Genomic DNA, 27,532 nt, shown 5'->3' on the forward strand with positions numbered 1-27,532 from the left:
TATTCTCTGAATAAAAAGACTCAAATATGTAGCACTTATAGCTGATTTTCCACAGTATCACCTTATCATCCAGTTAATTAGATGTCTTAAGGAGTACACTTGATCTCCATGTTTTTCCTTCCTCTGTAGTACCCTACTTTTCAAAAGGGAAAAAATATTTGTTCTTTCTGTTATTAAAGCTCATATGTAAAACCAGAAGCTTAGAAAATTAAAAAAACACTTAAAACTGTTTTAGTCATAAGAAATCACTGGCAATATGTTAATGTTTTTTGCTAGAGTTTTTTTTTTTTTTTAAATTTTTGGGGGAAGGTTTTTGTTTTCAAAGAAGTTATAATAAAAATACACCCAATGAAGAATGTTCCCACCACAGGTGGATCGGATTGCTAGAGGCCAGGCTTTTTTCACCAAACTTCAAAATCTAATTGGAGGCTTGAGGCAGTGGCTCATTCCTGTAATCCCAGCATTTTGGGAGGCCAAGACAGGTGGATCACTTGAGGTCAGGAATTAGAGACCAGCGTGGCGAACATGGCAAAACCCCATCTCTACTAAAATGCAAACATTAGCTGGGCAGGGCATGGTGGTGGGTGCCTGTAATCCTAGCTACTCAGGCGGCTGAGGCAGGAGAATTGCTTGTATCCAGGAGGCGGAGCTTGCAGTGAGCTGAGATTGTATCACTACACTGTAGCCTGGGCGACACAGCAAGACTCCGTCTCAAAAAAAAAATAGTTGGAGGAAAATAAAATAATTTTAAATTATTGTTACATATTGGTATGAACCTTAACACCAAAGGAATAGCCCAAGCAGAATTATCCCATATTGCCTTTTTCTTACTTTCTAGTGTGTTCTATAATTGTAACAATGTGCTTCTTATTTTAACAGTACTATCAAAAATTTTGGTGGGACAGTGAGTATTATCCCAGCTGGGGAAGCAAAGACATATGTAAATGGAAAACATATTTTGGAAATCACAGTATTACGTCATGTAAGTGGATGGGTGCTACAATATAAGAAACTGACTTTGGACAAGTCATTTAATTTCTTTGAGTTCTGGTTTTCTCTATAAGATAAGGGTGTTGAAGCAGATTAAGGACTTTTTCATTTCAAAAATTCTTTTTCCTATTAATTGCCTTCTTGTGCAATGACAAAAGTTACATTTATATGAATCAGTACCTGAAGAGCTGACCACTAACAGCATCATTATGTGTCCTATAAAGAGCTAGGCTTTAGAATCAGACAGACAGGGTCGAAATCCTGGCTTTGCCATTTGCTCTGTGACATTTGGCAAGTTATTTAACTAGGTAATTAAACAATATCACCCAAGTCAGGACACTTTTGAGATCATTATTAATAATTACGTCAAGAGAACAAACATCAGCAGTGTGTTACAGGCAAACCCAGACCTATTGTGACTCTATATATCCTGCCTTTCAGAGATAGTGAAGGATGAACTGAAATGATAATTTGTGTATATAGTTCTTAGAGTAGTATCTGCAAATAGTAAGCTCTCAATGAATGTCTCTTGTTATTATTAAGCTTTGTGCTCTTTAGTTTCCTCATTCCTAAAATTGGGATGAGTATATGTATCTCACTGAGTTGTTGTGAATCGTAAATGAGATAACATAAAGTCTTGCACTTCATAATGATGTTTTGGGCAATGAGGGACCACATATATAACAGTGGTCCCATAAGATTATAATACTGTATTTTTACTGTATTTTTTTCTGTTTAGATATACAAATATTTACCATTGTGTTACAGTTGCCTATGGTATTCAGTACAGTAACATGCTGTACAGGTTTGTAACCTAGGAGCAATAGGCTATGCCATATAGCCTAGGTGTGTAGTAGGCTATACCAATAGGCTATGCCATATAGCCTAGGTGTGTAGTAGGCTATACACATGGAATGTGTAAGTACATTCCATGATGTTCACACAACTATGAAATCACATAACAGTGTACTTCTCAGAACATATCCCTGTTAAGAGACATATGACTGTATATGTAATGTGCTTAATGCAGTGTTTGGTATATACAAAGTAATAAATGCTGGGAGGCCGAGGTGGGTGGATCATGAGGTCAGGAGTTCGAGACCAGCCTAGCCAACATGGTGAAACCCCATCTCTACTAAAAATGCAAAAATTAACTGGGCATGGTGGCGCACGCCTGTAATCCCAGCTACTCGGGAGGCTGAGGCAGGAGAATCACTTGAACCCGTGAGGCCGAGTTTGCAGTGAGCTGAGATTGTGCCACTGCATTCCAGTCTGGGTGACATAGTGAGACTCTGTGCCAAAAGAAAAAAAAAAGTAATAAATGTTAATTGCTATGATGTGTATGTTTATCATTAATACTAGACTATATTGAATTGTTGGGCATAATAAATTTTCTCATTTAATTTTTTGGTTGAGACTCACCTCAAGTAGTACATTTTTGTGTGTGCTTTAGGGTGATCGAGTGATTCTTGGTGGAGATCATTATTTTAGATTTAATCATCCAGTAGAAGTCCAGAAAGGAAAAAGGCCATCTGGAAGAGATGCTCCTATAAGTGAGGGTCCAAAAGACTTTGAATTTGCAAAAAATGAGTTGCTCATGGCACAGAGATCACAGTAAGTATTGCTGTTGATATGAAATAGTAAGTGTATGAGAGAGATCTACAACAGAGTTAATCATATTGTGCCAGTCTCTAGTAATTAACTCTTTGGGTGCTGGTTTCTAGTGATATAATTTTTTCTCCTGGTATATATATTAGTTCAGCAAATATATATTGACCATCTATTATGTGTCTGTCACTATACCAAATGCTGGGGTTATAAAGAATAAGGATTGAAATTTAGCTCATGTGCTGAAGGAATTCATCATCTCGAGGGGCTGACAGTTATAACAGTGCTATGACACAGTTCTCTGACAAGAGTCCTGAACTGTGTGGTGTGGAAGCTCACGGGGTGACACCTGACCCTGACCAGTTATCAGGGAAGGTTTCTAGAAAATGAGAAGATGTCCCATAGAGGAGAATCCCAATAGACCATTAGAATTTAGACAGAGGAAGACTGGGAGAGTATACTTTTGTTTTTCTTTTCTTCTTGTGCCCCAGTTTTAGTTCATGCAGTATTGTAGGATTTCTGGCATAAGCAGTATCCTTGTAAGCTAAATGGTAAAGTATATACAAATAAAATGCTAAAGAGTTTGGACTTTATCTTAAAGGATAAGGGAAACATTAAAGAATTTCGAGTAGATGTGAGACACTCATAATCAGAATTACATTTTTAGAGAGATCACCAGCACTCAAATCTGGAGAATGTATTAGAGATAGAGCAAGCTTAAAACCTGCAAATGCAGCTAAGAGACTATCGAAGTAAGGTAAATATAGCGTGATTAGGTAGGAAGGAAACATAAAGGAGATAAGATTGACAAGGCCTGATGACTAAAGAGGATGAAAGGAGGAGGAATCAAGAAGAACTGGTTATAGGCTAGACTAACTGCTTGGTCACCTTTTAAGAAGCCTCAACCTGCTTTTGCCCTTTAAAAAGAATTTTTTTTTATTGAATACAATATAAATAGCACAAAATTTACCATGTTAGCCATTTTTAATTGTATAGTCCAAAGGCATTAAGTACCTTCACACTGTTTTGTGTTTTTTTGTTTTGTTTTTTTTTTTTTTTTGATATGGAGTCTGGCTCTATCGTCTAGGCTAGAGTACAGTTGGCATGATCTCGGTTCATTGCAACCTCCGCCTCCTGGCCTCAAGCCATCCTCCCACCTTAGCCTCCCGAGCATGTGAGACTACAGGTGCACACCACCACGCCCAGCTAGTTTTCGTGTTTTTTTGTAGAGATGGGATTTCACCATGTTGCCCAGGCTGGTCTCGAACTCCTGAGCTCAAGCAGTCCACCTGCCTTGGCCTCCCAAAGTGCTGGGATTACAGGCGTGAGTCACTGTGCTCACCCTAGTGCCTTCACATTGTTGTGCAGCCATCACCATCCGTCTCCAGACATGTTTTATTATTCCAAACTGAAACTCTGTATTTGTTAAACAATAGCCATTCTCCTCTCTCCCTAGCTGTGATATCCACTAGCCTTCTTTTTGATACTCTTATTCTTTTTTTCAGCAAAATTGGGAATGGAAATTTCTGTATAATGTAGTTACTAAGGCACTGATTTTATTTAAATGTCAGGCATCTGCAATAGTAACTAAGTTAGAAATAAGCAATTTTTCATCCTGTGTGTTTAAATTTTGAGTGTAAACAATGTAGAGCCAGTGAAAATTTTAAAAACACTGTTGATAGAATGTCAGAAATCAAGTTTTATGATTTAAATTTTTGTTCAATGGAAAACTTTTCAGTAGGATTAAGAACTATTATGATGTATAAAGAATTCTTAACATGTACCCTGTAAACATCTTGCTACATTGTAGACTCGAAGCAGAAATAAAAGAGGCTCAGTTGAAGGCAAAGGAAGAAATGATGCAAGGAATCCAGATTGCAAAAGAAATGGCTCAGCAAGAGCTTTCTTCTCAAAAAGCTGCATATGAAAGCAAAATAAAAGCGCTGGAAGCAGAACTGGTAAAAGGCAGAATTAGTTTTTTTTTTTTTTTCCGACAGTGTACCCCAAGTGATGGGTTGCCTATAAAGTTGATTATGTGCCTGTAAGGGAACTGGGAGAGATCAGAGATTAGTGAATCAAAGCCACAGTGAGTCTTGGCCCTCTTTAATTTTACTTTAAGAAATAAGTCAGGGCTGGGCATGGTGGCTCATGCCCGTAATCCCAGCTCTTTAGGAGGCTGAGGCCGGCAGATTACTTGAACCCAGGAGTTCAAGACCAACCGGGGGCGATGTAGGGAGACCAGTCTCTCCAAAAAGTTTAAAACATTAGCTGGGTGTGGTAGCATGTGCCTGTAGTCCCAGCTACTCAGAAGGCTGAGATAGGAGGATCATCTAGCCCAGGGAGGTCAAGGCTGCAGTGAACCTTGACAGAGTGAGACCTCGTCTCAAAAAAAAAAAAAAAAAAAGAAAGGAGACAAGTTGGTGGCAATAATAGACAATGGCTACTGGAAGAAAAATAAAGAGAGACTTCTGTCCTCTAGCCACTTGAGTCATGGCTGTCTCCATGGTTTATTGGAAATCTTGGGTTCCCAGAAGCCCATTTTAGAGAATACTCTTAAGAAGTTTGACTAGTGATATTTATTTTTAGTTAACCTGAATGAAGTGGAGAAGCTTTAATAGGGCAACTTTTCTATTAGTGAGTAATTTCTTGTATATTGGTTTTAGAAAGGGACTTTTGTACTTTTTTGCTACGGTTTTTGCCTGAGTTATTTTTTATTATCACTCTTTAAAGAGAGAAGAGTCTCAAAGGAAAAAAATGCAGGAAATAAATAACCAGAAGGCTAATCACAAAATTGAGGAATTAGAAAAGGCAAAGCAGCATCTTGAACAGGAAATATATGTCAACAAAAAGCGATTAGAAATGGAAACTTTGGCTACAAAACAGGTAATTTTATTGTATAACCAGTTAACTCTATTCTGAGAAAAAGCTGTATTTTTTTTTTTTTTCAAAGAAGTTGCTTATGTTATGTTGACAGAAGAGAGCCAAATCCAGGTTTGTAGATGTGTAGATGAGAAAAGTACTTCTTGCCTGAAAGCTTATATCCTGGTACTGCTCACAGATCTGCTCACACATCACACAGAGATTTTGAAAGAGACAGAGTTCTTATTTCCATCTAGTTCCACTCCGGTGTTCTCTTTTTACGCATCTACAACTATCTGGTCATCAGTCATGCCAAGTAATTTAGATAAGTGGAATAGTACTAGGTCACATATGAGGAAGGAAAAAAGGCACAGCTCTTATACTGGGTCACATCCTGATGTCACAATGAAACATCTGCCTGTGGAAAGAGCAGCAAGCAGCCTGTTTCCAGAACTCACAGTAGGGCATTCATTACCTCAGTCTTATGAGCTCAGGCACCTGACTGCTTTTATCATGTCATTGAGGATAGAGGCATCTTTCATGGGCTACCTCAACTAATCAATTTCACAAGCCTAAGGGATAAAACCAGAATGTTAATACCTTCAAGCACCTTACTGTTAATATTTTGGGCCATTCTTTCTATTAGTGGTTCTTGAAGGGTGGTCCCTAGACCAGCAACATCAACATCACCTTGGGAACATGTTAGAAATGCAAATATTTAGGCTGGGCATGGTGGCTCACACCTGTAATCCCAGGACTTTGGGAGGCTGAGGCGGGTGGATCACGACGTCGAGATCGAGGCCATCCTGGCCAACATGGTGAAACCCCGTCTCTACTAAAAATACAAAAATTAGCTGGGCATGGTGGCGCACGCCTGTAGTCCCAGCTACTCAGGAGGCTGAGGTAGGAGAATCTCTTGAACCAGGAGTCGGAGGTTGCAGTGAGCTGAGATTACGCCGCTGCACTCCAGCCTGGTAACAGAGCAAGACTCTGTCAAAAAAAAAAAAAAAAAAAGCAAATTTTTAGGCCGCACTCCAGAACTACTGAAGCAGAAACTGAGAGTGGGGCACAGAACCTATTTTAAGAAGCCCTGTGGGATGTTCTGATGAACACTAAAGTTTGCAAGCCACTGTTTTGATTCCTTATATCTTAATCTTAAGGTTTTACTCTCTCAAATGGCAATTTTATTTCTCTTTTTTCCAAGTTTGTGGGGTCAGGGAAACCAGGGTGGGAGTTGGGGGTGGAATAAAATACTCCTAGTAATTGTAAAGTATTGGTACCATAATACAGTTATTATACATCTACTAGTCAACTCCTGGACACAAAGTGGCTAGTGAACCACCTCAGAGAGTTTTAGGAGAAAAACATAGAACTGTTTAAATCTTGAAAAAATATTATTATTATTATTATTATTTGTTTTGTTTTGTTTTGAGACGGAGTTTCACTCTTGTTGCCCAGGCTGGTGTGCAGTGGCGTGATCTGGGCTCACTGCAACCTCTGCCTTCCGGTTTCAAGCGAATTCTCCTGCCTCAGCCTCCCGAGTAGCTGGGATTACAGGTGTCTGCCACTACGCCTGGCTAATTTTTTTTGTATTTTTAGTAGAGACGGGGTTTCACCATGTTGGCCAAGCTGGTCTCAAACTCCTGACCTCATGATTCTCCCGCCTTGGCCTCCCAAAGTGCTGGGATTATAGGCATGAGCCACCGCACCTGGCCGAAAAACAATTATTATTACTGGGCTTATAATGCTTATTTGTACTAAACTAGATTTCTTGTATCTTTTAAATTTAACTTCTTTATTTAGTCAACAAGTGTTCTTGGATATGGCCTTTTTTTTTTTTTTTAAGTTTGTCCTTTTTTCTTTTTTTTTCTGCCTTTTTTGGGTTTTCTTATTTTTAATTTATTTTTATTTCAATAGCTTTAGAAGTACAAATTGCTTTTGGTTTCATGGATGAATTACATAGCGGTGAAGTCTAGGATTTAGTGCACCTGTCACCTGAGTAGCTTACATTGTACGCAATAGGTAGTTTTTCATTCCTTGCCCTCTCCCACTCTCCCTCTTTCTGAGTCTTCAATGTCCATTGTACCAGGAGTGCACACAGTTCACAATTTAGGTTGCACACTCCTTATGAGAATCTATCTGATGATCTGAGGTGGAACCGTTTCATCCTGAAACCAACCGCTGTGCCTCTGTCCGTGGAAAAATTGTCTTCCACGAAACCAGTCCCTGGTGCCAAAAAGGTTGGAGACCGCTGCATTATACCACTCTATATGCTTTTGCATACCCATAGCTTAGCTCTCACTTTTAAGTGAGACCATGCTGATATTTGGTTTTCAATTCCTGAGTTACTTCACTTAGAATTATTGCCTCCAGTTCTATTCAAGTTGCTGCAAAAGATATTTCGTTTTTTATTGCTGGGTAGTATTTCATGGTATATATATATATACCATATTTTCTTTATCCATTCATTGGTTGATGGACACTTAGGTTGAGTCCATATCTTTGCAATTGTGAATTGTGCTGTGATAAGCATACACATGCAGGAGTCTTTTTGATATGACTTCTTTTCCTCTTTTTTTCTAGTTTGTTTTTTAATTTCTATCAATGGGAAGAAAAAAGATTAATTTATTTCATCAAAAATTCCTAATGATATTGTTGTGGGGAAAAATTATTTTGTAAGGAAATTTTATAAATCATTTTTAAAAGCTTTTCATGTTTAATAAAACACATAAAACATGTTAAGTATATAGGCTTAATAAAACATGTACTATAAAATGAGGTTTACTGTAATGTGTTATCATTATCAATCTGTTTTTTTAAAATAGGTTTTGTTGTGTATATTTAAGTTATACAATGTTATGGGGTATATAAATTGTAAAATAGTTACTATAGTGAAGCAAATTAACATATCCATCATCTCAATGTGGTGTTATAATTTCTCTCTTTGCATATTCTCACATGTGGGTCTGTATGAATGAATATCAATTAGGCTTTAGAAGACCATAGCATCCGCCATGCAAGAATTCTGGAAGCTTTAGAAACTGAAAAGCAAAAAATTGCTAAAGAAGTACAAATTCTACAGCAGAATCGGTATAATAGGGATAAAACTTTTACAAGTAAGTGTGTGCTGATTTTAGCAAATATTTTCTAAAATTGTGCATGTTATATGTAATATAATTACTAAAATATTAGCATTAGTTGCCTTTACATATTCAAAATATTTTATTCTAATTGTTGACTTTTCTGGATCTAAATAAATTTGTATGAATGGTTGTTTTTGAATATTCAGCTTTTAGAATATTTATTATATCAATGCTTTAGACTGAATGTTTGTGTTCCCCCAAAATTAATATATTGAATTCATAACCTCCAAGGCAGTGGTGTTAGGAAGTGGAGGTCTTTGGCAGGTGAGTAAGTCATGAGGGTAGAGCCCTGATAGATAGAATTAGTCCCCATGTGAAAGAAATTGCAGAGAGTCCCCTCTCCTCTTCCACCAAGTGAGGACATAGCATGAAGATGGTAGTCTGCAACCCAGAACAGGGCCCTCACCAGAACCTGACCGATGCTGGAACCCTGATCTCAGACTTCCAGCCTCCTGAACTGTGAGCAATAAATTGCTGTTGTTTATAAGCCACCCAGTCTGACAATTTGTTAATTGTACTGCAACTGAGCAAATAGTAAGCAAAATTTCAATGTGCAGCATGTTTTTAAAAAATATATCTTATTCTAATTCTTAATCCTTGTTTTATATCTGTTAATAGTTGTGCTTAGTCATGGATTACTTTGTTTTCTTTTTCACTTAGACATTTTTTTCTTAAGAGATTTTTTTTCTAGCTTTACTGAGGTGTAATTAACAAATAAAAATTATTTATATTTAAGATGTACAACATGATGTTTTTACATATATTGCAAAATGATTACCATAATCACCTCACCTAGTTTTTTTTTTTGTCATGAGGACACTTAGGATATACTCTCTTATTTCAAGTATACAATACAGTATTATTAATTATAGGCAACTTTCTGTACATTAGACCTCCAGAGTGTATTCATCCTGCATAACTGAAACTTTGTAGCCTTTGACCAACATCTTCCCATTCCCCTATCCTGTATTTCCTGGTAACCATCATTCTACTCTCTGTGCCTATGAGTTCAACATTTTTAGATTCCACATATAAGTGAGATCATATAGTGTTTATCTTTCTATGTCTGGCTTATTTCACTTTTGGTGGTGTTATTAGAGTTTTCTATATATAAGATCATGTCATCTGTAAACAAACAATTTTACTTCTTCCTTCTCAGTTTGGATACCTTTTATCTCTTTTTCTTGCCCAGCTGATTTTGTTAGGACTTCCAGTACTATGTTCAATAGAAGTGGTGAGAGTAGTCATCCTTGTCATGTGCCTGATCTTAAAGGAAAAGCTTTCAGCTATTTGCCATTGAAGATGTTAGGTGTGGGCTTGTCATATATAGCCTTTATTATGTTGAGGTACATTCTTCTATACCTAATTTGTTGAGATGTTGAGAGTCTTTATCATAAAAGGATGTTGTAGTTTGTCAAAGCTTTTTTGCACCTATTGAAATGATCATATGATTTTTATCCTTAGTCTGTTAATGTGGTATATCACATTTATTGATTTGTATATGTTAAACCATCCTTGCATCCCAGTGATAAACCCCACTTGATCATGGTGTATGATCCTTTTAATGTGCTGTTGAATTTGGTTTGCTAGTATTTTGTTGAAGATTTTTGGATCTATGTTCATCAGGGATATTGGCCTGTAGTTTTCTTTTCTTGCAGTGTCTTTGTCTGGCTTTAGTATCAGGGTAATGCTGGCCTTGCAAAAGGAATTGGAAATGTTCCCTCCTCTTCAGCTTTTTGGAAGAGTTTGAGAAGGATTAGCATTAATTCTTCTTTAATTGTTTGGTAGACTTCACCAGTGAAGCCATTAAGTCCTGTGAGACCTTTTTTTTTTTTTTGAAACAGAGCCTTGTCTGTTGGCAGGCTGGAGTACGGTGGCGCGATCTCAGCTCACTGCAACCTCAACCTCCGCCTCCCGGGTTCAAGCGTTTCTCCTGCCTCAGCTTCCCAAGTAGCTGGGAGTACAGTTTTTGTATTTTTAGTAGCGATGGGGTTTCACCATGTTGGCCAGGATGGTCTCTACCTCCTGACCTCGTGATCTGCCCACCTCAGCCTCCCAAAGTGCTGGGATTGCAGGTGTGAGCCGCTGGGGCCTGGCCCAACTTTTTTTTTTTTTTTTTTTAAAGTCTTTTTGTTGTTGTTGCCCAAGCTGGAATGCAGTGGTGTGATCTCGGCTCACTGCAACCTCTGCCTCCCAGGCTCAAGCGATTCTCCTGCCTCAGCTTCCTGAGTAGCTGGGATTACAGGCATGCACCACCATGCCCAGCTAAGTTTTGTATTTTTAGTAGACAGGGTTTCACCATGTTGGCCAGGCTGGTATCAAACCTCTGACCTCAGGTGATCTGCCTGCCTCAGCTTCCCAAAGTGCTGGGATTACAGGTGTGAGCCACCATGCCTAGCCAAGTCCTGGGAGACTTTTGATTGTACTTTTTTTGGTACATTTCTATGTAAAACACAGCATATTTTTAATATAAACTTTTTTATATATGGAAAATTTTAAACAAACTATAAAAGTAGAGATTGCTGCAGTAAGCCTTTATATATTTATCCAACTTCAATGATTATCAACACATGTTCTGTCTTGTTGCCGCTATCCTCAAACTCACTGCTTCCCTGGACTGTTTTGAAGCAAATTCCAGACATCATATCATTTAAGGTGTACACACTTCACTGTGTATCTCTAAATTAGATAGGGCTCTCTTTTCGCTCTCCCTCTCTCTCTTTCTCTGTCACTCTTTTAAGCATTGCCATAACTATATTAATAATAATTTCTTACACATCACATATTTACTCCATATTCATATTTCCTGGATTGTTTCATCCTTTTTTTAAAAAAAAAAAACTTGATTTGTTTGAATCAGGATACCAACATGATCTACACATCGTGTTTGGTAGATGTGCCTTTTAAGTCTCTTTTAATCTGTAAATTCACTCTTCTCTTTCATCTAGTAATTTGTTGAAGAAATCAGATGATTTGTCCTGTAGAGTTTTTTTGGATTCTGGATTTTGCTGATTGTGTCTCCCTGGTGTTGCTTAACAGGCTCCTCTGTTCCAGTATTCCCTAGAAAGTGGTAGTTAGATCTACAGGCCTATCAAATTCAGGTTCAGTTTTTTAGCAAGAATACTTGGTAGGTATGTTGTGTACTTTCTATAACTTCTTTAAAATAACTTTTAAAATATTAATACTCTTTTTTTTTTCCTGAGACAGAGTCTTGCTCTGTCACCCAGGTTGGAGTGCATTGGAGTGCAGTAGCGCAATCTCAGCTCACTGCAACCTCTGTCTCCCGGGTTCAAGCAATTCTCCTGCCTCAGCCTCCTGAGTAGCTGGGACTACAGGCATCCGCTACCACGCCTGGCTAATTTTTGTATTTTTAGTAGAAACAGTGTTTCACCATGATGGCCAGGCTAGTTTCAAACTCCTGACCTCGGGTGATCCGCCAACCTTGGTCTCCCAAAGTGCTGGGATTACAAGTGTGTGTCACTTCACCCAGCCAATACTCTTTGTATCTATTGCCAGGAGGCAATACTTTTATTCTTCTGAGGGCCTAGACAGTGCCTTACAATGATTACTTGATTTTTTAATTCATGTGAATAATGAGTTTATCCTTCCAGAAAGCTATTTTTAGTAGATTACTGGTTATAAGTTTGCCTGAACAATATAGAAGATATTTATGATAAAATCTTTTTTTTTTTTGAGACAAAGTCTTGCTCTGTCACACAGGCTAGGGTGCAGAGTGCCATCATAGCTGACTGCAACCTCAAACTCCTGGGCTCAAGTGATCTTCTTGTCTCAGGCTCCCCAGTAGCTAGGACTACAGGTGCATGCTTCCTTGCTTGGCTAATTTATTTTATTTTCTAGAGATATGGTGCCACTATATTGCCCAGGCAGGCCTTGAAATTCTGGCCTTCAAGTGATCCTCCTGCCTCAGCCTCCCAAAATATGGGGATTATAGACATGAGCTACTGTGCCCATTCATAATCTTAAATTCAAATTAGGAGCTGGGTGTGGTGGCTCATGCCTCTAATCCCAGCACTTTGGAAGGCTGAGGCAGGTAGATTGCTTAAGCTCAGGAGTTCAAGACCAGCCTGAGCAACATGGCAAAACCCCATCTCTACAAAATATAAAAAAGTTAGCTGGGTGTGGTGGCATGCACCTGTAGTTCCAGCTACTTGGAAGGCTGAGATGGGAGGATCATTGAGCCTGGGGAGGTCAAGGCTGCACTGAGCCATGCTTGAGCCACTGAGACCCTGACTCAAAAAAAAAAAAGAAAAAAAAGGAAAGTGAAATTGTGCACTAAATTATTTTCCTTTTTATTTTAATGTCCTGACATATATATATATAAATTTTTTTTTTAATTTTTAGGCAAAATACAAAAGGACATGTTTCTACATAAGTAAGACTATAGAATACTCAATACTTGAAAGAATTTAGAAATGAGGAAGAAAGAAAAAAGACATTAGAAAAAAATTTTTTTTCTAGATATTAGAAAGTAAAGCATTGTCTTTGGCTTATATTTTTAATATCAGCTTCCATTTTCTTACATCTTCCCACAGGCAAAAACCTCATTTTATAGGAAAAATGTTTTATTTCACCAAATTACTCAAATATCACTTACCCTTCTGCAATATAGAGTTAAAACCATTCATTTAAAATCAGTAATTTTTTTTTTAGGAATTATTTTGCCTAATGGTATATGTTAGTGCCCATGTATGTATTTTGAATCTTTTCTGTGTGCTTTGTATTAGTGCAGACAACTTGGAGCTCTATGAAACTCTCAATGATGATTCAGGAAGCCAATGCTATCAGCAGCAAATTGAAAACATACTATGTTTTTGGCAGGTGAGTAATTAATTATCCTGATTATAAATGTTTTAAACAAGTTGGCCTTTATATCATTTAGTTTCTCTTTTTTTTTTTTTTTTTTTCTGAGACAGAGTCTTGCTCTATTGCCCGGGCTGGAGTGCAGTGGCATAATCTGGGCTCACTGCAACTTCCACCTCCCGGGTTCAAGCAATTCTCCTGCCTCAGCCTCCTGAGTAACTGGGATTACAAGCGTGCACCACCACACCCAGCTAATTTTTGTATTTTTAGTTAGAGATGGGATTTTCACCATGTTGGCCAGGCTGGTCTCAAACTCCTGACCTAGTGATCCGCCTGCCTTGGCCTCTCAAAGTGCTGGGATTACAGGCGTGAGCCACTGCGCCCGGCTATCATTTAATTTCTCTAAAGTCCATTCTACAGCTATGGGAAAGAGCTGGTATCAGAATCCCCAGAATCCCCAGTGAGACTTTACCCTTTCAGAGGTCATTCTGGATTAAGAGAGATTTCAACAACTAACATACTAGCATATTTATAAATAAAATAATTTTAGTTGTTTTAGGAATTTGCTAATTTTCTTTTGAGTTGAAAATGTATCAGTATTTCATTGTTCAAAAGGAACATACCTTATTAGAAATTTTTGATTTTAAAAAATTTTTATGTTATTTTTATATGTTTTATACTTATATGATTATTACTATAATAAAAATACTTAACTGTGGAAAGACTTAATCAGTGGATGGAATTTTTAGGGAAATTATTCTACCCCAGAAAACTGTTAGTATAAATGGATGTGTATGTTTCAGGATAAGCTTTTTTTTGTTTGTTTTTCTTTCAGACATGATATATCAGATAAAAGTAGTTCTGACACTTCTATTCGGGTTCGTAACCTGAAACTAGGAGTCTCAACATTCTGGAGTCTGGAAAAGTTTGAATCTAAACTTGCAGCGATGAAAGAACTTTATGAGGTTTGGAATATTATTAAAATCTCTACAAATTTTTTAAAATAAAAAAGTATAAAAGTTCAAGTACCTGCTTTTGGTGAAAAAAATATATATAAAAGTGACATATTCTCCGTATAGAAAATTTGGAAAATAAAAGGCAATCTATCAATTACCTAAACCAACCAGTATTAACAATTATATATATTTATTTTTACATTTAAATGGAGTTTTATTGGATTGTTTTAATACAGTTATAGGTATAATAGAGAAATTTGAGTGGAATCTATTGTCATAATTGTATATTTTTAAAATTTTTACATTTAAGCTTAAGGAAAGAAGAAATTTGATAGACATAAATCATATTACATCATTTGAGATGATCTTTCTATGCCTAATGTACCTTTTTGCATATTTACATTTCTCCGATGCTGTGCTTTGAGTGCTTCCAACTGCCTGCGGCCTGTTATAGTCACAACTAAAAAATCTCTGTACATAGTAGTTTTTAATATCTTATTTTGTCATCTTTTATTTTCCAAAATGAAACTAAAAATATGAACTTTTTATTACACTTTGATGCTCACCGACAAATTGCTTGCTAGAAATATTGCCATTTACTGATGTTACCAGTTTGCATTTTATACATATATATATATATATATATATATATATATATATATATTTTGAAACGGAGTTTCGCTCTTGTCACCCAGGCTGGAGTGCAATGGTGCAATCTCAGCTCACTGCAACCTCTGCCTCCCGAGTTCAAGCGATTCTCTTGCCTCAGCCTCCTGAATAGCTGGGATTACAGGTGCCTGCCACCAGCCCCAGCTAATTTTTGTATTTTTTTAAAAGAGACAAGGTTGCACCATGTTGGCCAGGCTGGTCTCGAACTCCTGACCTCGGATGATCCACATGCCTTGGCCTCCCAAAGTGCTGGGATTACAGGTGTGAGCCACCATGCCTGGGCTTATTATTATTCTTTTTTAATAGAGACAGAGTCTTGCTGTGTTGCCCAGGCTGGTCTTGAACTCCTGGCCTCAAGCAGTCCTCTCACCTTAGCCTCCCAAAGTGTTGGGATTACAGGCGTGAGCCATTGTGTGCAACCTATACTGTAATAACTAGTAAATCTAGGGATTTCACTGTTGTTTCTTTATGGATAAAGTATGCGTTCATTCCCTTTGAATTTTTTTTTTTTGAGATGGAGTCTCACTCTGTTGCCCAGGCTGGAGTGTAGTGGCACAATCTTGGCTCACTGCAACTCCACCTCCTGAGTTCACGCCATTCTCCTGCCTCAGCCGCCTGAGTAGCTGGGACTACAGGTGCCCGCCACCACGCCTGGCTAATTTTTGGTGTTTTTCGTAGAGATGGGGTTTCACCATGTTAGCCAGGATGGTCTCGATCTCCAGACCTTGTGATCCACCGGCCTCAGCCTCCCAAAGTGCTGGGATTACAGGCGTGAGCCACCGCGCCTGGCTGAATTTTTTGTTAAATGAAATGTAGGAAATTAATATAGCTATAAAAGTTATTTACATATTTTGATAAGCCTTTATATTTATCATACATCTTTTTTCCTGATTATATCATCTTTTTGTTGGTTTCATTTTGTTATACAGGCATTTTTAATTTGGTAAATTTGAATCCATCTATTATTCCAGAGATCTTACTTAAACATTGTACAACCCCTGCATTTTCTTTTAATTAAAAAAAAAAAGTTCACATCTTTGAATCACATAGAATTTATTATGGTGTTTTGTGAGAGGTATGAATTTAAAGTTTAAAGTTCATATTATCTAATTATCCATAAATTATCCCTAAAATAGTTGCAACATGTATTGTTGCATTGCTACTATTTGTAAAATATACTACCTTTAAATAATGTGACTCCATATGGAACTATATACTACTTAGATCATTATAGTAATGAAGGTATCATATGGAAAAACTTAGAGGATGCTGCCAAATTGTAGCCTAACACTTGAATTGTTTAATGGAAAAATGAAAATAAAAACAAAATAAAACAAAGGAAAGCAATGAAAGGAATCATGAGATAAAAGCAATAATGAATTAGAAATTAATAAATATAAGCTCTTGTTCTTTGAAAAGATAAATGTGATCTTAGAAATGAGAAGTGGCATTTAAGTAAACATAGAACATTTAAAAATTATGTTACCTATAAAACTTTATGCTAATAAATTTGACAATTTCCTTCAAATAAAAGACTTTAGAAAAAGATAAATTATGAAAGTTGACTTCATAGGTGAATAACCATGCAATAATTTGAAACGTTCATCAACAAACTGGCCTCAAAAAAAAAACAACAACAAAGTATAGGAAGAGAAGGTGCTAATCTCAGACACTCTTATGGGTAAGCTCTTTTAAACTGCCAAAGAACAGATAAATCTTATTCTGTTTAAACTATTCTAGAACATAGCAATAAATAGAAAGTGTCACAGTTTATCTTATGCTAGAATAACTGATTAAAAACAAACAAACAAAAACCACAATAACTGAAAAGATGACTCAGAAGAGAATTACCAACCAATCTTTTTTTATCTTCTTTGTTTTTTTTGAGAGTCTCACTCCGTCACCAGGCTGGAGTGCAGTGGTGCGATTTCGGCCCACTGCAACCTCCGTCTCCCGGGTTCAAGCGATTCTCCTGCATCAGCGGTCTCAATCTCCTGACCTTGTGATCCACTTGCCTCAGCCTCCCAAAGTGCTGGGATTACAGGCGTGAGCCACTGTGCCTGGCTTACCAACCAATCTTAATATCAACACAGCTATAAAAATCCTAAAGGAAATGTTAGCAGGGCCGGGCACGGTGGCTCACACTTTTAATCTCAACACTTTGGGAGGCCAAGGCTGGAGGATCTCTTGAGCCCAGGAGTTCAAGAACAGCCTGGGTAACATAGTTTTTGTTTGTTTGCTTATTTGTTTGTTTGTTTTGAGACAGAGTCTTGCTCTGTTGCCCAGGCTGGAGTGCAGTGGCACAATCTCCGCTCACTGCAACCTCCACCTCCCAGGTTCAAACGATTCTTGTTCCTTGGCTTTCTGAGTATCTGGGATTACAGGCACATGCCACCATGCCCAACTAATTTTTTTTTTTTTTTGTATTTTTAGTAGAGTCAGGATTTTACCATGTTGGCCACGCTGATCTCAAACTCCTGACCTCAGGTGATCCGCCTGCCTCAGCCTCCCAAAATCCTGAGATTACAGACATGAGCCACCACACCCAGCCGACCCTGTCCCTTTTACCAAAAATCTGAAAATTAGACAGATGTGCCGTTGCGTGCCTGGAGTCCCAGCTGCTTGGAGGGCTGCAGTGAGAGGATTACTTGAGTCCAGAAGGTCAAGGTTGCCCTGTAATCCCAGCACTTTGGGAGGCTGAGATGAGAGGATCACTTGAGCCCAGGAGTTCGATACCAGCCATCTCTCTACAAAAGAAAAAAAGAGAATTCTTACACCATGAAGAAGTAGGGTTTATGTCATAAACGTGAAGTATATTCATAATAGAAAATCCAAAAAGGCTGAAAGCAATCATACCAAAGCATTGACAATGTTTATGTGAAAATGATGGGTTTATGAGTGGTTTTAACTTTTTTCTTTGTGTTTATATGTATTAATAATTTCCAAATTTTCTACAATTAATATGAATTGCTTGTGTTTTTAGAACGACAAAAGTAGTATGGAGGTCATTTGATTATTCTTGCCTTGATATATACTTTAAAACCTAGTGGTTGAATTACCCTAGGTTTAACTTACCTCCTACTTTTAACCATTCATTGCAGTTTTTAACTTATTTTTCTGTAAAATTATACTGTCTCTGAATCAAGTTCTATGTAGCATTTTGCTAGAACTGTAATTGTTATTACGTTAAATTTGTAAAATATAGACTATAATCCTGATCAATATATTCAACCAGGAAGTGACTACATCTTAACTTTGTCAGATTATTCTTTTATGTTTCTCCTGCGGATTTTATTGTTTATGTTTTTACTATTCTTATAAATCTCAAGTTTATTATTCCTGAATTATTTAATGATTTCTATTGTTTTTATTAAAAGTAGATGTCTTTTAATATCATTCCTATCATTGTGTGATTGACTTTTAATTTGATCAGGAATGATTTTTTAGACTTATCAGATAATATATAATCTGCTAATTTTGTGGTTTAAATGTAACAAAGGATTTAATCTTTTTTTTCTTAGTTGCTAAACATTTTTTCACCCCAAATTTATTGAAACTATATATTATATTTTTCTTAGAGTAATGGTAGTAACAGGGGTGAAGATGTCTTTTGTGATCCTGAAGATGAATGGGAACCCGACATTACGGATGCACCAGTTTCTTCACTTTCTAGAAGGAGGTAAAGACATTTTTGTTACTGGTTTTCTTGCTTTTTGTGTGTGCATGCATGTGTGTGTGTGTGTGTGTGTGTGTGTAAATTGTATATTATATATATTATTTCCTTATTTTAAAAGAACCATTGTCATGATAGATGTCTGGACAGGAAACCCAGAACTATAAGAGGAATAATATGTTATTGGTCAAATTACAGCACTTAGGGCATTAAATTGTTTATTAGTTAGTTAGAAGAGAAACCAATAAATCTTAAGAGCAACTTAGAGTAGCATAAATTAAATTTTCCGTAAAAATGAACAGTATTTATTACTTTTAAATTATTTTCTCTGGCCGGGTGTGGTGGCTCACGCCTGTAATCCCAGCACTTTGAGAGGCCGAGGTGGGTGGATCACGAGGTCAGGAGATCGAGACCATCCTGGCTAACACGGTGAAACCCCGTCTCTACCAAAAATACAAAAAATTAGCCCGGTGTGGTAGCAGGCACCTGTACTCCCAGCTACTCGGGAGGCTTAGGCAGGAGAATGGCATGAACCTGGGAGGCGGAACTTGCAGTGAGCCGAGATCGCTCCACTGCACTCCAGCCGCTGCACTCCAGCCTGAGCGACAGAGCGAGACTCCGTCTCAAAAAAAAAAAAAAAAATTACCCTTTCTCAAGAACTTGACATATTGATGATATTTTCTTGTAAGTTACAGAATTTTAAATACAGTAAAGCTAGTATGAACTCCACAAAAGAATAAATCATAGTGATAGACAACTTCTATATATGACAAATGTTGCTTGTTAACTCAAAACATAAAAATCCTCCATAGTGAATAATATATGCTTTTCAAGGAAAAACTAGTTCTGCTTAGACCTCAGATGCTTAGATTATAGAGAGGCAAAATGGTATTATGGAAAGGCCTTGGAGCCAATTTAGCCTCCTAGTTTGGTCTGGTTTTTAAGCAAGTATTTGATGACTACTGTCTGCTGTGCCCTCAGGAAGCAAAGATGAATACAAAATACCCTCTGTCCTGAAAGACCAGGAATTGAGGAAAGTAGAGGCAGGAGCAGTTGATAAAAACCTGAACTGAGGCTAGACAGAAGGATTTTAAATGCAGTGAAGAGGAAAGTCGAGTTTTATACATACTCAGGATGCAGAATCAATAGGATGCAGAGACTGGTTGTGGGGCTGAAGGTGTGAAGGGTGCAAGGATGACTCCTGGTTTTAAATTGGGTGACTGACTAGGGGAAAGTCGTGTTGCCTGAGATGGAGCGTTTAAGAGGAGTTGAATTTTGAACATGAAGAATTTGAGATTCTCAGGGAACATCCAGGTGTATATTTGGGTTTAGAACTTTGGTGGATGGAGCTGGGGATTTTCAGGATGTAAGGGTCAATAGTATTTATCTGTCAGCAGAAGCATCATTGTTATTAAGAGCATTTATTAAATGCTTACTAAGCCTTATCTCACCTAGTACACACCACAAACCTAGGAAGTAGACATTGTCATTACCCTCATTTTACAGATGAAGAAACTGAGAATTTAGAGAGGTTAAGTGACTTGTCCAAAGTCACAGAGCTGATAGGAGGAAGAGCCATTACTCAAATCCAAGTTTGGGTGACTCCAAAGCTCCTGATTTTCTTAACTGCTATGCCATATCGTCTCTCCATTGTATACGAAATAGTAGCATCCTTCTGTTTAAGCTAATTGTTTTTTGTTTTCTTAAACTTCATTGCCTTCAGCTGCAGATCAAAATCCATTTGGGTTTCTAAATCATTTTAGGCCTATAGCCTTGTTTTTGACTTGGCTTATTTTAAACTCTTTTATGATTTTCCTCAAAGAGATGAAACTATTTTATAACAACTTTCCCCCATTATTTCTGCTTTATTGGTCACATGGTAACCTCTAAGCTATGGTAAGAAATTGCTAATACATAACAAGCATTATCCTGAATGAAATACAAAGCATATGTTTTACACAGAAATGAGCTCCTTGAGTGTAGGGAACATGTCTGTATCCCCCTACAATATAGCATAGCAAAGAGGTCACAAGGTCTAATATCAGGGTCCTGGGTGCTACTCCATGCTCAGTGTAGTCATGTACAAGTGACATTACATCCCTAGGCTTCAATTTTCTCATCTATAAAATGAAGACAGTAATATATACCTACTTTACAGGGATTTACTATTAAGATTAAGTGAGGTCCTATGTATAGAGCAGCTGCTGCTCCTGCTACTTCTACTATGACCACCATGATTGACAACATCGGGCTGATGATGGTTATGTTGCAGAGTTGTTATGAGGATTAGAGATAGTGCATATAAAGCTCCTATTACGATGGGTGGGCATTCAATAAATGGCAGCTCTGATTATTATTGGATGCTTAATATATATTGAATAAGATTAAATCTTAGAATACAGAGAAGCTATGATTTCTGTCCAGTACCAGTAACAGATGGTAATATCTTCAAGTGATTTGTCTTGAGGACTTGACAGAGTTGGCCTTTGGCACTGAAGTGAGCTAAATATGGTCCTTAGGTGAAATTGGGTAGATAGAGCTTGAGATATTTAACCCAAAAATTTAAATCAGACCAATAAATTCATCAGAGAATGATTTATGAATATCTTTGGATTTTAGGATTACTAGTTTTGTATTATTTTTATTATAAACAGATTTAAACTTTGTATATTTAGAATTGTAAATCACAATATGACCATTAATAATGAGCATTAAACTTTTAGCCTACTGGGGCTGGGTGCGGTGGCTCATGCCTGTAATCCCAGCACTGTGGGAGGCCGAGGTGGGCGGATCACGAGATCAGGAGATTGAGACCATCCTGGCTAACATGGTGAAACCCCGTCTCTACTAAAAATACAAAAATTAGCTGGGCGTGGTGTTGGGTACCTGTAGTCCCAGCTACTCGGGAGGCTGAGGCAGGAGAATGGCGTGAACCCAGGAGGCAGAGCTTGCAGTGAGCCAAGATCGCGCCACTGCACTCCAGCCTGGGTGATAGAGTGAGCCTCCATCTCTGAAAAAAAAAAAAAAGACTTTTAGCCTCCTGGATGTTGGCAATTTACATCTTATTTTTTGTTGACTTTTAAGTTAATAATTAGGGAATCAGCAGAAATTTAAGATGTTACCAAAAATCAAAACATCTCAACGTTTTTTAAGATTTTGAAATTGGATGTTTTCATTTCACAGAGATTTTTGGGTACTTCTAAATTTAAAAGTATCATATTTTTAAAAAATTGCTCTTAGTCTGAGACCTTGTATATGAAGTTTTAGCCTTGTAAGAATGTTCATGACAGAATTCCAAACTCTGAGAATGCCTGCAGGTAATGGAAACACTGACAGATTCTTAATTATAGAACTTCTACTAGGCAATGATATGCCACAGTCGTTCTGCAATAAAATAGACTGGTTTGGCTGCCTATAAATTTTGATATATACTGTTGACAGTTAAAAATAAATTTCCCTCTGAGGTTAAGTAAAAACTCTTTGAAAGGAATATGACAAGCATTTTACTTGGGTTTAAACATTGTTTAACTATGATACTGTTGCAAGAATAACTATTTTCCTAGTTTAGACTTGCTGTAATAATATACTCTTTTTTCACCCCTAAGCAGAAAAACTGTAATATTTGAGAATTGATATTTCCTTTCCCTTTTATCAGTCCTATTTCTGTGTTTTTCTTGTAAGAGTTCATGGGGGAAATTTTATATTTGAAACATTTAGGCTACTAGTGATAGAATGCTTTGGCTTAATAATCTTTTCGACAAATAGTATTTTTCTTTGAGTAGCCAACTGTAATAGAGAGTTCTGTTAGGAAAAATACTTCAAAGGATCCACTAAATTTAGATCTAGATCACTGCTCTGTTAGTTTCATTGACATAGGAATTGGAGTTTGGGTTTAGAAAATTTATAGATGAACGGCAATATGGAGGTAGGCTGCTTTCTCAAGTAGCAGAAAGGGTAGCCTCCATTTTCAAGAAGCAAACAGAAAGAAAGAAAATAACAGCTTAGGCAGCCAAGCAAACTCAAAGCAGAAATTGGGGCTTTTTTTTTTTTTTTTTTTTTTTGAGATGGTGTCTTGCTCTGTCGCCCAGGCTGGAGTGCAGTGGCATGATCTTCGCTCACTGTAAGCTCCTCCTCCCGGGTTTACACCATTCTTCTGCCTCAGTCTCCCGAGTAGCTGGGACTACAGGCACCTGCCACCACGCCCGGCTAGAAATTGGGGCATTTTTATAGGTTGAGGAAAAAGAGGTCAGCAAAAAGAGCAATTGGAGATAGAAACATTTCTTCCATTCGTACCACTGCTGCACTTCACAGGTATTATGCTTTGTACACAGTGTAGCAGATACCTGCTTAAATGTTTATTTACCTAAATCACTTCCCTGTTTAAAATCTTTCCTTGAAACATTGAGTACACATGGACACAAAGAAGTGAATAATAGACACTGGGGCCTATTTGAGGAAGGTGAGGATTGACAAACTCTTTAATACCATCAGGAATTATGCCTGTTACCTGTGTGACAAAATTATCTGTAGACTAAACCCCCACAGCATGAAATTTACCCAGTAACAAACCTGCACATGTACCCCTTGAACCTAAAATCAAAGTTGAAAGAAAATAAATAAATCCCAACTCGGCCACTTAAAAAAATAAGATAAAATCCTTCCCTGGATAATTTGCTCAGGATAAAATCCAAGCTTTATTGACATACAAAGACCACCTCAAGCTGGCCCCTGTGCACCTCCCAGCTTAATCTCTTGCTGCTCTCTCTCTTACATCATAGGCCACAGTCCTTCTGAACCTTGTTTGGTTCTTCGCATGTACACTACTTTCATTTATCAGGTCTTCTGTTGCTTGTGTCTGCGACACTATTCCCTGCTTCCCAAGCCTGCCCTCTATTTGGCTAAGTTTTACTTATCCTTGAGGGTTACTGCTCAAGGAGGCCCCCCTGACTTCTTGGGCCAGGTCAAGTTCTTTTATAGAATCTACCACAACACTGTATGCCTTCATCACATTCATCACTTTATTGTAATTATTTGCCTAATTTATCTCTTTTGTTCTGGATTTTAAGCCTAGTGAGCCCAGAAACCATGTTTGCCACATTTTACCACAATATCCAGAGCCTGCAAATAGTAGTGCTTAATAAATACTTATTCTATTTAATTAACTATCTGCCTAGAACACTGCCTGTAAATAGTAAAATTCTTGCTCAATTAACCAAATGAATTTTTCCTTTGATGAAAATTTTTAATGAAAAACACACACATGAATGTCCATTTTCTTTAGAGAAGTTATAAATATTAATAATATTATTCCATGTGGTATAGAACTGCTAATCTTATGGTTTGTCTTTTTTCAGGAGTAGGAGTTTGATGAAGAACAGAAGAATTTCTGGTTGTTTACATGACATACAAGTCCATCCAATTAAGAATTTGCATTCTTCGCATTCATCAGGTATTTTTTTCTTCACATTTCCTGTATGGCGAGAAAAGCATTGAGTCTTGGTTCTACCATTACATTTTTTCTTATCCGTGTGCAAATCATTTCATTTCCTGGAAGCTTCTGATTCCTCTGTAAAATGAGGAGGTTGGATCAATGACCCCTTCCACTTCAAAAATTCTGTGCTCTGTGATTTATTTCAAAGCCTTTTAGTAGAGTAACTAATTCAAATGTGGAAGGTGTGTATGTTCCAAAATGTATGAGAATATTACTTCCTTACAACTGAAAAAAAGCAAAGTGCAGCGGATTATGTATTTTATTCTATCATTTGTGTGAGGAGGAGAAAAAAGAAGATGTGGACATAGATGCTTGTAAATGAATAAGATCTCTCTGGAGAACTACACCAAAACCCCAAAAGTGCTGGTTGTACATGGGAGCTTGGGGATGGAGACAGGACAGGAAGGAAGGCACCCTTTTCACTGCATACCCTTTGGTTTCTTCTGAATTTTACATAATGATCTATGTATCATCTATCCCAAAATAATTTCAATATTTTTTAAAAAGTTAAGGAATTATTCCTCTGAATAATTATTTTTTACCAATATTTATTATAATGTTATTTTAAAAGGTAGGAGGAGAGGATACACTGTAAATTTTATATGTGTGACTACCTGTAATAATTACAATTTAAAAATTACTGCCTGCTGGGCTGGGCACGGTGGCTCACGTCTGTAATCCTAGCACTTTGGGAGGCCGAGACGGGCAAATCACCTGAGGTGGGGAGTTCAAGACCAGCCTGAACAACATGGTGAAACCCTGTCTCTACTAAAAATACAAAATTAGCTGGGCGTGGTGGTGCATGCCTGTCATCCCAGCTACTTGAGAGGCTGAGGCAGGAGAATTGCTTGAACCTGGGAGGCAGAGGTTGTGGTGAGCTGAGATGGCACCATTGCACTCCAGCCTGGGCAACAAGAGTGAAACTCCATCTCAAAAAAAAAAAAAAAAATTACTACCTGCTGACAATAGACTACTATGCAGCAATAAAAAAGAAGGAATGACTGATTCACACAATAACCTGGATGAATTCCAGAAACATAATGTTGAGTGAAAGAAGCCAGATCCAAAAGAGTATATACTACATGATTACTTTTATATGAAGTTTAAGGATAGATAAACTAAACTATGGTGACAAAAGCCAAAGTAGGTTAGAATTGAATAGTGGTTACCTCTGTTGGGAGTTAGTAACCGGGAAGAGGAAATCTGTTGGGATGGGATGGTGGAAATGTTGTATACATTGAGCTAAGTGGGGTTTACAGACGTACACATATATAAATCAGCTGTACACTTAAGATATATGCACTTTACAGTACACGTGTTATACTTAGTAAACAAAAATTTTAAAATAATTATGTAACAATCTATTTGATAAAGATTCTAATGGAATATGAGTAGTCATAAAAGGTATTATATCTCATCTTGACTTTAAATTGTAGAAATTAGGGTTTCTTTTAGGAAGATAATTATGATCCTACTACTTATTTAATCTAAGGTAGATTAAAATATGCTGTGGGTTTTTTATTTACCAGCAAAATAAAAAGATATGTATCTGTGGTAGCAACTTATTTATTTGGTATTATCTGAGTAAGATATTTTACAAAAATAATTTTAAGGGAAGTCAGATAGAAAAGGTCTTTGCTTATTTGCGGTTTTCAAAGACAGTAATGGAAACCCACCTGTGAACTTAGTAGGACCCCCGTCTGGGCAGCTGTGAGTGGTGGAAGGGGGACCAGGCCTGGGGGTGAGGGGCTGTACCCCAGTGTCTAGTACTTTCTAGCTTTGGGAAGTTGAGCAAGTATCTTAACTTCTAAAATTCAGGGCCATATATTTTACTGTATTTTTGCAGGTCTTTCTAAAATGTTTTTGTTGGATTTTAGAATGCATTAATACAATTATCTTCTTAAATAGAGAATATATAGTTAACTCTTCTCGATGACTCTACTATAGTCATTATCATCATAATGATATTGAGTCATCGTTACCTTACTGTAGCTTTGGGTTTTGTAGCTTTTCTTTTTCTCTTTACAAACCAAACTCTTACCTTTGTTCTAGTTTTTTAATATTCCCCACCCTATGCCTTTATTCTACCTCCTTTTAGTTTGCTGCTTTTAAGCACCTATGAAGTAGACCAGAAAACTTAATCTTGTCTATTAAATAAGAATAATTATACTTAGTATGTTAGGACTCCAGGATAAAGTTATTTCCAGAGGCTCTGAATGAGTCAAGCTTCTCATTTATTTCTGATTTAGACAGTGCTTAGAAAATCCATCCCTCAGAGATGTGCTGTATTAACCGTAGATAATCAGTTGGTTTTAGCCTATCTTTTTTTTTTTTTTTTTTGAGACGGAGTCTTGCTGTGTCTCCCAGGCTGGAGTGCAGTGGCACGATCTCGGCTCACTGCAAGTTGCGCCTCCCGGGTTCACGCCATTCTCCTGCCTCAACCTCCCGAGTAGCTGGGACTACAGGCGCCTGCCACCATGCCCGGCTAATTTTTTTTTTAATATTTTTAGTAGAGACGGGGTTTCACTGTGTTAACCAGGATGGTCTCGATCTCCTGACCTCGTGATCCACCAGCCTCAGCCTCCCAAAGTGGTGGGATTACAGGCATGAGCCACCGCGCCCAGCTGGTTTTAGCCTATCTTGATTGTAGTATACCTCAAGGAGAAACTATTGTAAAGTAGAAGTACTGAGACATTACGTTTTTTGTTTTTTTTTTTTGAGACAGAGTTTCGCTCTTTTTGCCCAGGCTGGAGTGCAATGGCTCGATCTTGGCCTACTGCAACCTCCTTCTCCCATGTTCAAGTGATTCTCCTGCCTCAGCCTCCCCATTAGCTGGAATTACAGGTGCCCAGCACCATGCCTGGCTGATTTTTCATTTTTAGTAGAGACGGGGTTTCACCGTGTTGGCCAGGCTGGTCTTGAACTCCTGGCCTCAGGTGATCTGCCCACCTTGGCCTCCCAAAGTGCTGGGATTACAGACATGAGCCACTGCGCCTGACTGAGACACTACTTTTAATGTAGTTTATCATTGCCTACTTTTCCAGTTTATGAATCCAATTATATTTCTAATTTTATGTAACTGTCATTGTTTTCATGAATTACAGTTCTTTAGGGAAAATTAATCCCACCAGACATAGTGGTACATGCTTGTCGTCCCACCTACTGTGGAGGCTGAGGCCAAGGGATTGCTTGAGCCCAGGAGTTTGAGGCTCAGTGTGCTATGATCACGCTTGTGAGTAACCACTGCATTCCAGCCTGGGCAACAGAGCAGGACCCTGTCTGTCTCTCTTTTTTTTTTTGGAGACAGAGTCTTGCTTTGTTG

General features: G+C 37.6%; 1 protein-coding gene across 10 annotated transcripts in view; it reads left to right on the forward strand.

The window, feature by feature from the left end:
- KIF14 (kinesin family member 14) overlaps positions 1-27,532 on the forward strand; it is a 68,410-nt gene that overhangs the window by 25,906 nt on the left and 14,972 nt on the right. For all 10 annotated transcript variants that reach the window (XM_024237762.3, XM_063726018.1, XM_063726019.1 and 7 more), the window contains 9 exons: positions 880-982; positions 2,444-2,604; positions 4,409-4,556; positions 5,329-5,481; positions 8,447-8,573; positions 13,346-13,439; positions 14,257-14,386; positions 18,625-18,725; positions 24,074-24,168. In XM_024237762.3, coding sequence (XP_024093530.2) covers positions 880-982; positions 2,444-2,604; positions 4,409-4,556; positions 5,329-5,481; positions 8,447-8,573; positions 13,346-13,439; positions 14,257-14,386; positions 18,625-18,725; positions 24,074-24,168 — 1,112 coding nt within the window. The remainder of the gene's footprint in view (positions 1-879; positions 983-2,443; positions 2,605-4,408; positions 4,557-5,328; positions 5,482-8,446; positions 8,574-13,345; positions 13,440-14,256; positions 14,387-18,624; positions 18,726-24,073; positions 24,169-27,532) is intronic.

The sequence above is a fragment of the Pongo abelii genome, chromosome 1 (genome assembly GCF_028885655.2).
Source record: "Pongo abelii isolate AG06213 chromosome 1, NHGRI_mPonAbe1-v2.0_pri, whole genome shotgun sequence".
Classification (NCBI taxonomy): Eukaryota; Metazoa; Chordata; class Mammalia; order Primates; family Hominidae; genus Pongo; species Pongo abelii.